Below are 14,025 nucleotides of genomic sequence, written 5' to 3'. Positions count from 1 at the left end.
AATAATATATTATACCTTACTTTAGAAACAAATAATATAAAACATACAACAAATAGGTGGATATTCACTTTTAATCAAGTTTTTCGATATCAATTAATATATTTTAAAATATGATGCAATTCAACATCATTTTCCATTTAGTAGATATTTATACGAGCCTAAACATCATAGTTTAAATTCATTATTTATACACATCAGACGTGCTTGAGTAAATAATAGTTTTAGGAACAAATTTACCGACATTTACCGCAGACAAATAGAATCTAATATGATACGACACGTGTAAATTTCTACTAGTTTGTCAGACTAAACGTTCACGATTTTTCAGTGTTTGTTATCTTAATGTTATTTTTTATATAATAAGTATGGTAGACATTTATTTTTTTATTTTATGATAAATAACCTCTTTTATTACAAAACAATAAATATTAATTGTATATATTTATAGTATATACATATGTATTTATGATCATTGACGACATTTGACATAGTATACTAAAATGGCCAATATGTATAAAGGACATTTTCCAATTTTTATATCGTTATAAATAGGTAGAAAATAGGAGGTGAGGATTGATGGCTACTTCTTCAAAATATTTACACAACGGATGTTAATAAAAAATAGTACCTACTCGTATATTATTAAAATTATTGTTTCAGGTATAACAGATACCTATCAACATCATAAAAGGATAATTTATTTCAGAGTTAAATTAAATTATACGTTATACATAAATACTACTTATAGTCTATACACAACATTTTGTATTAACCAATTCTACAAAAAAAAATGTTAAAAATACAAAATATTATACTTTCTTATATCATTATTCATAATCTATTTACAAATATATGTTAAATGTAAATATTTACTTTGTTTTATTTATTCAAAAGAATATTTTATATTTTTTTAACAATGGAATGAAAAATTATACTATAGTAATCAGTGCTTAGGTATTATGCATTGCAAATTACTCTAGGAAAAAAATGTAGATAGGTATTATCAAAAATATTGGTTTGATTCAAATCATTATATCATAAAAATTTCAATATACTCGTAATTTAAATGTAATAAATATCCCAAAACTTTTGTTAAAATAATAAAAAAAAATGTACACAATGCAATAAAATAAGAGAAACTAAATTTATTTTAGCTTAAATTATAACAGATATTAATTTTATCATTTTAAAATAAATAATAAGTAAACAATGACAATGAATTAATTGCACAGTCTCTATGACAGTTGTATACAATTCATAAATGGTATAGTCGTCCAAAGATTTATTACTTTTATAATATTGCTCGTGTGAATTTTGCAAAGTCATAATATGAAGGTATTTGAGTACACTACGACCACGTAAAAACTTTTCATAACTGTGCTTAAAAGTCCTCAACACCTATCACAATAAAAGTTTATGATTTGGTTACAAAAACCCCAACACATCCGTAATTTTTAACATTAATTCGAGTTTTTCTTTTTTTGCTAAAAACTTTTAGATGACATTTGTTTACAAAAGTATTTTTTCTATTTTTGAATTGTTAAAGATTCCAGTATTTTTTATTTTTTTGTTAATTAATATTAATTTAAAAACAGGTATAAATTTAGTTAGGTACGTCGTGTTTCACTGTTATATTCTGAATAAGACCGAAGTCATAACTTTATCGATTACTAAGGATAGTTACCGCCAATTGTATACCATTTATAGATACATTATATATATATAGGATACATTTATAGTACATTTATAGATTCAGTAAAAATCAAAATTTAATATAATACATCACCTTCAATAAAAGTTAAACAAAATAAAAAAAGAACATTTGCAATACAATATAAGAAATATAAAGTATGTTTATACTCATATAATTATTATTAAAAGTTTAAACACGGTATACTAAAAACTTTTCAGATAAATCATAGACATACATATGTATTTATGATTTACGTTTTCAAACTATTTGAAGTAATTTTGTATTCATATATTTTTGGTTATTATTTAAAATATTAACTGAATTATATTCGTGATTACTTTGTTTCAGAAAAACATTTCTACATACAACTATAAAGGTATTTATAATACATAATATACATTCCAACATTTGATAGTATAAAGATGTTTATTATAATTCTTTATTCATTGTTTTGTACTTACTATATTTCATTTTCCAAATGCACAATAAAATCATAATTTCAGTAGATGAACATTACGTAACAACAGTATAAGCAATTTACAAATAGTGCTGATGAGTATTGCAAAAAATAAGCATTCATAAAACATAAAAATATTTTACATATTTATATGATGTCAAGTATACATAGTCAATAACATTTTTAACTCTGCGTGATTTTTTTTCATTTAAATATTAATGATTTGAAACAAAAATACTTAAGTATCATTTTTATATTTTAAATTCCTAAGGAAAAATAGTGACACAGAGAAAACTCCTGTAGGTTAAAATGAAAATAAAATAAATACTTTTAAATGGTTATTGATTAATTGAACCTCGAATTCGGATTATTTGATCATTTATTTTAAAAAGTGTACTGTTTATTTAAATTCAATGTAGGCTTATTTAACCATAAAATTAATAAAATATAAAGATAATTTCTATTTTTTTCTTTTATTTATGGTAAATACAAAATTCTATTTCGAACAAAATAAAATATGAACACAATCTTAAGAATCATTTCAATCTATGAAAACAAAAAGATAATTAATAACAATAAATAAAAATATGAATACAGATTTTAACAAAATATATGTATTTATTATGTATTTATAATTGTGTATGTAAACTTTCATAACATAACAAGTAAGCTTGAAACAAATGTTTAAAAAAAATTACATAGATTAATAAAGACAGGTATTTGTATTATTGTGCAAAACTGCTGACAACAATACGCAATTTGGAAATAAGACAAATTAGAAAACTATGGATTTTTAATTCAATTTGAAATAGCCTTAGAAACAGTAGATAGTATAGCAATAGTACTAAAAGGTAAAGTCCTTCAAGTTGTCTTATAACTAAAGAAGTGATCAAATTCTTATATAAATGGAAGTCATTTAAACCTTTAACATAATAAATAGATTATAGATTTTCCAATTAACATTAATAATGCAAATTAATTAATAAATGGTTTAACATTATTTATTTGCTACTCAGATTAATATTCAATTATTTAAATAATTTAGTTATATGTTTACACATTCGGATAACCATTATAAAAATTTAAACAAAAGTTCAATATGCTAATAATCTATATTTAGTTGTCAATGATAATTCTTCACAAGCCATAACATCAATTTTGATTGACTACCAAGATTTCTTATTTCCGTGACACATTATCTCAAACAAAAGATTATCATATTTTATGCTTGGACTATTTTAATGTTAATAAAAATGTTAAAAATAAGTTTATACATATTGTAATGGACTGTAATGGAATTGAATCCAAATTTTAACAAACCTTCAAATCGTTAGGATGTTCAGTACTTTCGTGTTTTTAATATTTAACCCGCCATGAGTCGCATCACGGTCTTTTAGACCGTGAGTTTATTATTTTACTTATAACTCATTGTGAGTAATTTACTTTATTTCATGCATTTGGTTACCTTCAATGTACACGTTGACCTATTTTTTAAAACTATTTAGAACAGTCTATTATTGTTCATCGAATTTATAGCTATTTGTAAAGTCCGTAATCTGTCAAAAAGGGCCGTGTGCGACTAAACTCGGTATCAGTTTTGTTACGCATTATTTTCGTCGGCATACAATTTTAAATGGAAAAACCAACAAAAACAATATATCTAGTCACTTACCTCTTATCTCTTCGAACCTAGCAATATTTTGGTTTATTTTCGACGACAGTCGACTTGGTGGGAGAAATAGACCTCAAAACCGCGCGGCCATTTATTTTCATTTTAATCTTAAGTATAATAGTTCATTAATACCAATTTTTATTGTAAAATATAATAAATAAATAAAATATTATTTTTGGAAATTATTAATAAATGCATTTGTATGTAAAATGTTAAAAAAAATATGAGATCTAAGTGAACGGTCAAAAAGACCTTGTGCGACCACATGTGTTACATACAATGGTGCGACTCATGGCGGGTTAAATCATATGTATCAGTCAGATTATTATCTATTGATATATATATATTATATATATATGCATTACTTAATTGTTTTTATTATTATATACCAAATACCAATTACAGTTATATACCTACACCAATTTTTGTCTACTCATTTTGTAAGTAGTCTATGATAATTCTCAGCTGAATATATTTTCACATTAAAATGAATGAATGCGATCTGTATCAACACGTACTTATTAATGATATTAACATACTAATCCTATTACTCTGAACGGTAGTCAGATAATACAATTATGAAACTTTAAAATATTCTGTACTACAATTACAACTTACTTTATTTTTTAGATAAAAGTTATCATTATTTATGCAAATTTAATGTAACAATTTCATTTTGAAACACGATTTGTAAAAAAATGAATATATGAAATACCAACGTGTCATAAACAAAAGCCATAAAAAAAACCTTTGAAAATGATTCATATTAAATATTAAACGTGGAATAAAGCGAAATTTGAACATATGTGAACAAAATATATTATAACTTAATAGTATTAATTATAAGTTATTTTAATTGTATGTGTTTTAATAATATTGTCATAATATATATGTTTTATATCCAATATTATTATGCAATACGAAAATTAGATTTTAGATATATTTTGACGTAATGAAACTATTGCAATAATAATTAAAATATCTACAATAATAACCATTTCATATGTAAGCGATTTATTTATTTATTTTATTAAAAATATTAATATAATGGTAATTTAATTTCTATCTAATTAACCTTAGATAACAGTATCATAGTTATGACATTTATTAGCTACCATTAATTAGTAATATTTTGATTTCATTTTCCATAAGTTTACTGTTTAACAAAAACATCGTTGCAGTGTTTTTTTTTTTTTTTTACCTACTTATAAAGTTAGGAATATGTTTTTGATAATTTATAGATTTAATAATTTCTTATTTATAATTAACATATTATATTTCCATTATCAGTTAAATATTCTCAATATAATAAGTAGTTATTTAAAACATGTTTAATAAACATTATTCTATTTACAAATCATTTTTGTAGCACAACTCTTTAATTGTAAATGAATTAAAATACATGAATTCGAATTATTAAATATATGGATCATAAGTTGTAAGTGTATTTTAATTAAACATAAATAGCATATAGTCTACTTTTAACGTGATACTGGTCTAGAATACTCATGGAAAAAATTCTAACAATAGTACCAAAATATTTTTAAAACTATTAATGCATCACCATTGCAGTAAATCTGATTTTATATATTATGCAAACGCAGAAAATGCAATTTAATCCACCAACAAACCATATTATAACACCAATCAATTTAATACCAAAACATTTACTATGTTATCAAAATATTCAATTTGTACTATAACATCGGAATTGGGTTAATCAGCTTATTGTTATCCCTATAGAATAGCCATTGTATCAATTATAAATATTTATTTTATTCCTTATAATATCTCATTTTGTAACAGCAATTTAACAATCTGTTTACTTAAAAAACTTATATTTTTTTTAGATTGTCCCTAATGGTTTAGTTTCAATTATTAAAGATTGAAAAAAAAATGTATTATTTGTATGAATGGCTTAAAGATCACTCTGAATTATTTATATCGTTGAAAGGGATCTGAAACTACTCGCAAAAACACACTATCAATAATACAATGAAAAATAATCGGATATAAACAAAAAAAAAAAAAAACGTCGACACTGAATCGTAAACATAAATAATCCATATAAGAGCTTTACCTGAATAATAAATGTTTAGTAATGAAAAGTTAGTGTATAAGACGTGTCTTGACATGCGGTCAAATAAACTTCTTTCACAATTTTTCCTTTTTTATTTATTTTTTGATCAAAAGAAAGTGCATAGAATACTCGAAGAAAACTGAAAAGGCCTTCGGCCGTGTTAAATTATTCAAGTCTTTAAAACTTCTTCCGAATTTCAGAAGCTTTCGTTAGTTTTCTAAAATTTTAAATAATTTAATTTAAAGATTTAATTATACATTATATTGTAAGAACATAAGCATCTCAAATATATTGTTTAAGTACAAATGTTGTAGATACCTACCTATGAATAATTATTTGTAGGTGTATAATATATATTTAATATTAACAACATTGAGTCTTCATTATTATGCTATGTACTATAAAATAAATCGAATTATATTACAAAAATAAATTTGTAGACAAATTACATTAATTTTCTTTTATCAACCTTATAAAAGAAAATTGGATAATTATTTCTCTGAATCATGTTTTTTTTTTTTTATTAGCCTTTCCCAAAGAATCCGTAATTATATAATCACCAAGAAATTTAAGTTATTTGAATATATTTTATGGTAACCTATTTATAATATATAACACAGGATTAACAGAGTACGTTGAAGTTTAGAATTTTAGAATTGTTAACATTATTACAGTACTTACACATATTCAATTAGAAATACATATAATACGGACATATTATATGATGAAAATATGAGCGAATTTCAATTGTACCTACAAAAACAAATATTTTAGTCCCAATACTCATAAACTTATTCGTGTAAAAAAATATAAACATTTAATTCTAAGCTAATAAAATTTTAACAACACTATACTAAATATAGTATAATAATAATCGAAACAACTAATTTATAATACAGACATTTTAAACTGATTTTATTAAAAAATAAAATGTCAATGATACAGTTAAATAATTTATACTTTAATAATTAAATAAATAGACAAGGAGAAAATTACTTTAAAATAACCAACTAGTTACCGTTTTAAAAAAAAATCAATGAAATCACTAAAATAAAACTGTATACAACAAAACTGTTTTAAATATAAAATTAAAGTTTACCTTGTCAAGTAACTGGTTAGGTTAGGTATCATTTTTGATGAAAAATAGTAAAAATGAGAATAATAGTCAACTATACTTCTGGATGATTCAAAGCACGCATACAATACCTACCCGAATTCCAACGAAAGGGGATCCTGATTAGACCATTAATAATGCAGCCGGATACGTGCCAAAGAATAAGAAAAAAAATATATGGTCGTTTAACCGGTATTTTCAGTGTTTTCGTTTTTTTTTTTTTTACGAGATGGGAAAACGCAGCATGAAAACATTTTGGGAAACTACAGCGTTTCTACGGTGAAAATCATATTTAACACGAAAATATTCTGCTGAAGTATAAATAACTATATTAAATTAACAAATATACAATATACAAATAATAGCAAGAAATATTAATCACGATGAGATCAAATTAAACAATTTTTATATTTTAATTGATAAATTATAACTATTGTACTGTAATTGATTATAGTTTCTATATTTTCATTTATTACCTGAATATTAGAGCTGAACCTACTGCTAGGATCACTACAATTGAACTGAGGATTATACTGAGTATCGCATATCCAGGCATTGCTAAACAAAAGTTAAAAATAATTGTATTATTATCAATACTACATATTTATGTTAATAACGTTTATGCCTATTTCTATTAATATATTTATAAAGCGAATATAGCACAATATAAACCACAACTTCAAATCACACAATACATAATATTATCATTTACAATAAGTATAATTACGTGTATGATAATAATATTATAACTTATTAGTGTTAGTAAATATTCTTTTAAATAGCTTATCTTAAATAATATTAAAAAGAATACGGTTTGATCGTGAAAAATTAATTTAAAATTAAAAGTTTTTAAAATGTGTATACAGTAAAGTAATCAGAAAAATCACAATTAATAATGAAAGAAAATTATAAACTTTATACTATGATAAAATATTTTCAGCTAATTTTACTCGTTCTGAATAATAAATTAATAAAACTTGTGAAATCATATTATATTTAAATCCGTATTCAAATTAACTGAAATATGAACAGAAAAATCAAATTTCAGATAACATTGAAATTGAAAAGAACCAATATAAAGGACAAATATATTGGTAAAAGAAGGATATTATAAATCTAAAAATAAAATAAATATATAAAATAGTAATAGTTATGTATAAAGTAAAAGGTAGATGGAACTTTTTTTTGTGGATTTCTTTATAAATGGTTTTAAATTGAGAAAAAAAATAAAACACAAAAAATATCATGAATGTTTTGTGCTGATGTAAAATATTGGAATAGTAAAATATAAACATCGTATTAAGTAAAATATAGCGAAAACCGTTTAAGTTATGTCGATATTGATGAAAGATGATTTTCTCGAATGTAAATAAAACATACGTTGACGTTTTGTACGAAAAATCCCACAGAAATACTAAGATTAAAAATGAAAATCATTACTTTTGCAAAGAGAATTGTCAAATCCACAGCTCGGTATATCTGGTGGTGGACTCGTTCTGCCACCGGCCCAATGGATGCTCATGCCCGGCACGTATTCTAACGATTGTTTTTTTCCAATATAGTTCGCCACTATCTGTCAAATTATATAAATATAAAAAAATATATTAATAATTATTCAATTACAACAAAAAAGAATAAATTTAAATATTAATAGTGTCTCTTAAAAATTATTCATACTCATCTTGTTAAGTGTTGAAATTAATTCACATTACCTATTATATAATACAATAATGATAATGAGGGTAATATTAAAAATAAAATATTTTTAAACAAAGTATTTAATAATTGTTATTTTAATGTGCTCCGCCTAATGATTTATTATGAAACATTGTGCGGAGCTTATTAACTTTTCAGATTTTAGTCATGAATTGAATTTGTTTAATAAAAAAAAATTGATTGACCCAATAACTTCAACCAACATCAATTTATGATTTTATAAATTAATTTAATTTTTGATATTATATTTGAACATGATATTCATAAAAAAGCATCATTTGAATAAGATAACTTTTTCGGTAGTTTATAAAAAACATGAGAAATACATAATCCTGGTAACAAACTGAAATTATTTTGGTTTTATCATTGCGATTGATGAGTGCAAGTTACTATTAATATTATTATACTAACTATACATTTATTACACACAAAAATCAATTTTAAATGAAATGAATTAATGTTAATAAATAATGATACATTTATTTTCCTTAAATAATTTTTGTGTTGTTAACCTTGTTATGGTTTTTAATTAATAAAAGACTATTTTTTTTTCGTTTATGATTTTGAATTTTTGTTAATAAATCTGAATTTACTTAATTCACATTGTACATTAATATATTTCATATTATAAAAAAAAAATAGGTGAATATTCCCAAAATCTTTACACGTTTATTTGAAAATTAGGATTTCAGATTTTTTAGTACATCTAGTTACCGAATAGAAAAATTTCCTATTTAAAGATTCCAACACTATCAGTGAACAGTACGGTATCGCATCTTTAAAATGGAGAGCCCGAAATTGTTATACTTTTATTATTGAGATCGTTGACAATACGATGATTTTTACAATCTCGTCATATACAAACAATCTATATTATCATTGTGTTCAAAGTGTACCGTTTAAGGTGGGATTCTATTCATATAGATACAATCATTTCAGAAACACGTACAATCTTTATTTCTATATTTGATTCCTTGAACAAAATGATCAATAGAAATTAATATGATATCACGTTATATATTTTTATTTTCATTCTCGCGTTGTATATAATATTATGGATACATCATTTGGATTATAACAAATAAAATTGTATTCAACTAATAAAAAATACTCCAATAGCATCGTTCATAAACAAAACAAAATATTTCAAAAATTAAATAGTATAATAGTATCACCTATCTTTCTATATGTGAACCTTATATAAAATGCAATAACTTCCGAAAACAAAGGCAACTTTGTTATTCTAATAACAATAACAATTTTATTACTAGTATGGCCATTGTGCATTATTGTATTGCTGTTGTTTTTGTTAACTTTGACTGTTAATTTTGATAAGCATACTTTGCAATGTCAATACGGCGGAACGAGCTATGCTGTTACATCCGTAGAATCGTCAGTTACCCAAGCCAAATTAAAGCTAATCGTCTAAGAAGATGTTTGGAATATTATTAGACGAGCCACTCTTGTTTGGTACTCGAAGCAAATAACATAAATGTATAAACCTTATAAAAATGCATTTTAAAAATATAAGACTGTTGTTTTTTTTTCCTAATTTGAAATATATTATTCCAATCGAAGGTTTTTAATCACCATGGTTTGACGCGTCTTAAAAAACATTGCATACTCTCGTGTCAGCGTACAACTCGTATATTATATGATATATTATAACTGTGTTAGAAAATATTTTTTAAACATAACCATCTTACGTACAATGCATAAGACGTAAATGGTACTGAATCATGTTTTGTAGGTGCTGCATCGTATAAGTATACCTATAATATGTATTCTGTTCAATAGACATAAATTTTCCTGGGGATATACATTTTTGTTTTGTTTTGTTGTATATTTGTTGTATATATACCTGAAACGCGTCTTTTAACAAAATCTCTCATGCATTTTTTTTTTTTTTTTGTCAGCTTATTTTATATGCGATAGTAGATCATTCCGTATTTGTACCTAGTCCATATACCACAACACACACATTTAAATTTGCCTAGTTTTATAATGAAATACGCAATTGTAATATGAAAAACATTTCTCTGAATTTGGTTTACACAACATTCATACTAAAAATAATTTATGAATTCATACCAATATATTATAATTTCACTTTATTGTGATATTATTATTTTTTTTCTTGCCTACTACAGTAATAATACTAAAATAAAAATAATACAATAATAATTATATTTATTAGTCAACAGTAGTCTACAAACATTTAAAAAAAATCAAGCATTACTCTTGTTGTTATCACCATAAATTAAATTTGTCAATAACAATAAATAATATCACGAATGCAATGATAAAAATAAACGACCCCTAAAAATGCGTTTATCATATAATTACGTAGTTTTATATGATATAGCTTTGTGAATAACAATTGTGAAATTGTAGGGATTGATGTACTAAAAACGTAACCGTCATATCTGGGACAATAAACATTGCAATAATATTATTACAGAGGTAAAACAATTTTTGTTTTTTTTTTTTTTTAACACGATTTATAAACAATTCATCATTTTTTTCGATACTTGTAAGGAACGATACGTAAACAAATTCTGTCGTGCACTCGTTTATTTATGATGATGATGATGATCATCACTGAAGTAGTGGTTGTCGTGGTTGCGCTGACAGACAACTATGTCTTGTTTGACAGTAGAATAGGTAGTACGTACTTCTTATTATTTTCCTAGAATTTGACACTGTTTGCCGTCTGACGACACGAACACATCGATCGGAAACGTACGAGATGTCAAATATTTCGTCAATTCTGTAGTAAATACGTACAATTTTGCCCCATCGTATTAATGTACTTGTACAGTATTACCACATGGTTTCTGTGTGTTCGTGTAACCAAAGTATCCCTACATTATAGAGCTGTTATTATATAGTATTATAATATTATTAATATTGTTATATTCGTGCTGCTGTTTAAACACAAATCATCCATTTCCTCGTAAATACGATGTAATATCATATTTGTACGAATAAGACGATGCATATCTACAGTATAACTGTACCTATACAGATTGTGAAAACACTGACGGTAATATATTAATATGAATGTGTACCACGCTTGGTTATATTTCTATACACGTAATAACTTAACATGACATTATGAAACTAATACAGGGACGTAGTAACCAGGGTTTTTTTAAGGTTAAGGGTTCATTATGCAACTATCACTTCCTTATATTTTGACCAGAGCGATAAATTGTATGGATTTTATAACGGAGTGTTTTTTTTTCTTTATTGTTATGTGCATCGCCGATTTTTCAGGCAGATAAAAATTTATAAAATTATTAATAATTTTCAATAATAATTAAGAAAAAAAAATATTTAATAGAATACATTTAATATTTAACGTTGTAATTTCAATGATGGAGCTCTCCCTCACCACATACTCCCTGATTTGAACTCCCTCTTTCCATTGTCCGTGATTAAAACCATACACTAATAAAAATAATGATTATTATTCTACAAAAATATATTAATAATATGTGTACCGTTACTTTAAGATAATAACAAAAAATTAATATCTAATACATTATACATTATACAGTGGTGAACTCAGGTGTAATATATCACTTAAATATAATTTTGTAGAAAAATAAATAAATCAAAATTGTTTTCATTCTATGAATCAAATGTGTTTAATAAATAATAATTTCAAAGGATTATTATTATTTTTAATAATATGATACTTAAGTGCACACTTCCCTTCTCGTAAGGAAATTTTAATTGCTCCACTGATACAAAAAGTGGTGCATCATCTGCAGACTCGGCAATTCAGAGTTTTAATAGTATAATGAATATTTTAACGCCACAAGTCCATCAATTAAAATATTAGGACAAAAAAAAATTAATTATAAAAACAAAAATGGATTTAAAAAAAATTATAAATGTACCACAAATGTAATTTTGAAGTCTGTATATTGTTATTAGTTATAATATTATGTTAAGAGGCCACTCCATCTGGCTATGTTGTCTTCATTTTATAAACATACAATATATCAAATTTGAGTTCAGATGAATCGGTTTTGTGTTGTTAGAATTAATATCAGAATGAATTAACCTATAATTAAACTCAAATCGTGTTTTTTTATTCATTGTCGGTTTTATTCGATATTTTAATTTTTAATCAAGTTATGCAAAACATTATTAGAATATAAAAAATGCTCATAACTCCCTTATAAATTATAATATCGTAAAAAACTGACGATAAATGCCAGTTAATACAAATTTGGTGGCCCATGCGATAATAATTATATACATATAATATATTATGTTATATTATATTTTAGCAAGGCTATCCAAATTGTGGATCGCGAGCCGCATGTGGCTATAATAGTTAGATGTAACGTTTTTTTAAAAAAACCAAAATTTACTTATACTATTGTTATAAATTTAAATTTTTTAATAAGTATTTATTAAAATTTATCAAATTATATAAAATGTATTTATAAACATTTTGGCTCTTGGTATAATTGTATTTATCCATATGGATCGCGAACATGTATATGTTAGCCATCCCTGTATTAAAGTCATAGATGATACACATTTCTGAATTTTTTTTATTCACCAAGAAACATATTTTGGCTGTCGTAAAATTGAAAACCCTTCTCTCGTATAAAGCTATTGCTTTTGGTAATAATATAAATGTAATTTAATGGAACTATGTTATGGAAATATGGGCTCAACTTTTTCACCCTTCGTGGCACTAAGTAATTATATATATATATATAGACCTTGCAAACACCGTTCCTTATTTCATAATAATATTTTTTTTTTTCAAACACTTCTTGTTTTGTCTCTTGCATCACCTCTACACAAAGCAGCTACCTCTGCTATCGCAGAAATCGCCGTCGTTGAAAATGCATTTATCGACATTATGTTTAAGCCACCGAGTATGTCAAGAAATTTTAACCATTTACTTGTTGGCTACCTTTAGGCTCTTGAATACTCTTAATTCTTAATTTTGAATTCATTCCACGTTTAAGTTGTACAAGATATTACAAAACTCGTTGATGTGTACAGAAAAAGCTTTTCATCGTATAGAAAACAAATACACGGCAAGGCAATATATACATATTATATGCATAAAACGTAAATTTAGTAAACAGAATATTTTCATACTGTTTGAAGAAAAAATGAATTGTGTCGTTATTACACAATAATTTATCAAAAACGTCGATGGTTCTCGGTTCTCATTATGGATGTATTTATTTTTCCAGTCTACACTCGAAATTTGTTTTTAAATTGCCATGATGTACTGTTTACATAAAATGATTTC

The 14,025-nt window shown here is 24.4% G+C and overlaps 1 protein-coding gene across 9 annotated transcripts in view; it reads right to left on the bottom strand.

Moving 5' to 3' along the window:
• Positions 1 to 14,025, bottom strand: part of LOC114129154 (atrial natriuretic peptide receptor 1) — a 273,402-nt gene that overhangs the window by 142,838 nt on the left and 116,539 nt on the right. For all 9 annotated transcript variants that reach the window (XM_050210999.1, XM_027993800.2, XM_050211002.1 and 6 more), the window contains 2 exons: positions 8,457 to 8,589; positions 7,493 to 7,574 (listed from right to left, as the gene is read on the bottom strand). In XM_050210999.1, the coding sequence (XP_050066956.1) occupies positions 7,493 to 7,574; positions 8,457 to 8,589 (215 nt within the window). The remainder of the gene's footprint in view (positions 1 to 7,492; positions 7,575 to 8,456; positions 8,590 to 14,025) is intronic.

The sequence above is a fragment of the Aphis gossypii genome, chromosome 1 (genome assembly GCF_020184175.1).
Source record: "Aphis gossypii isolate Hap1 chromosome 1, ASM2018417v2, whole genome shotgun sequence".
Classification (NCBI taxonomy): domain Eukaryota; kingdom Metazoa; phylum Arthropoda; class Insecta; order Hemiptera; family Aphididae; genus Aphis; species Aphis gossypii.
The sequence above is the reverse complement of the archived record's forward strand: the minus strand, read 5'-3'. Positions and strand labels throughout refer to the sequence as shown.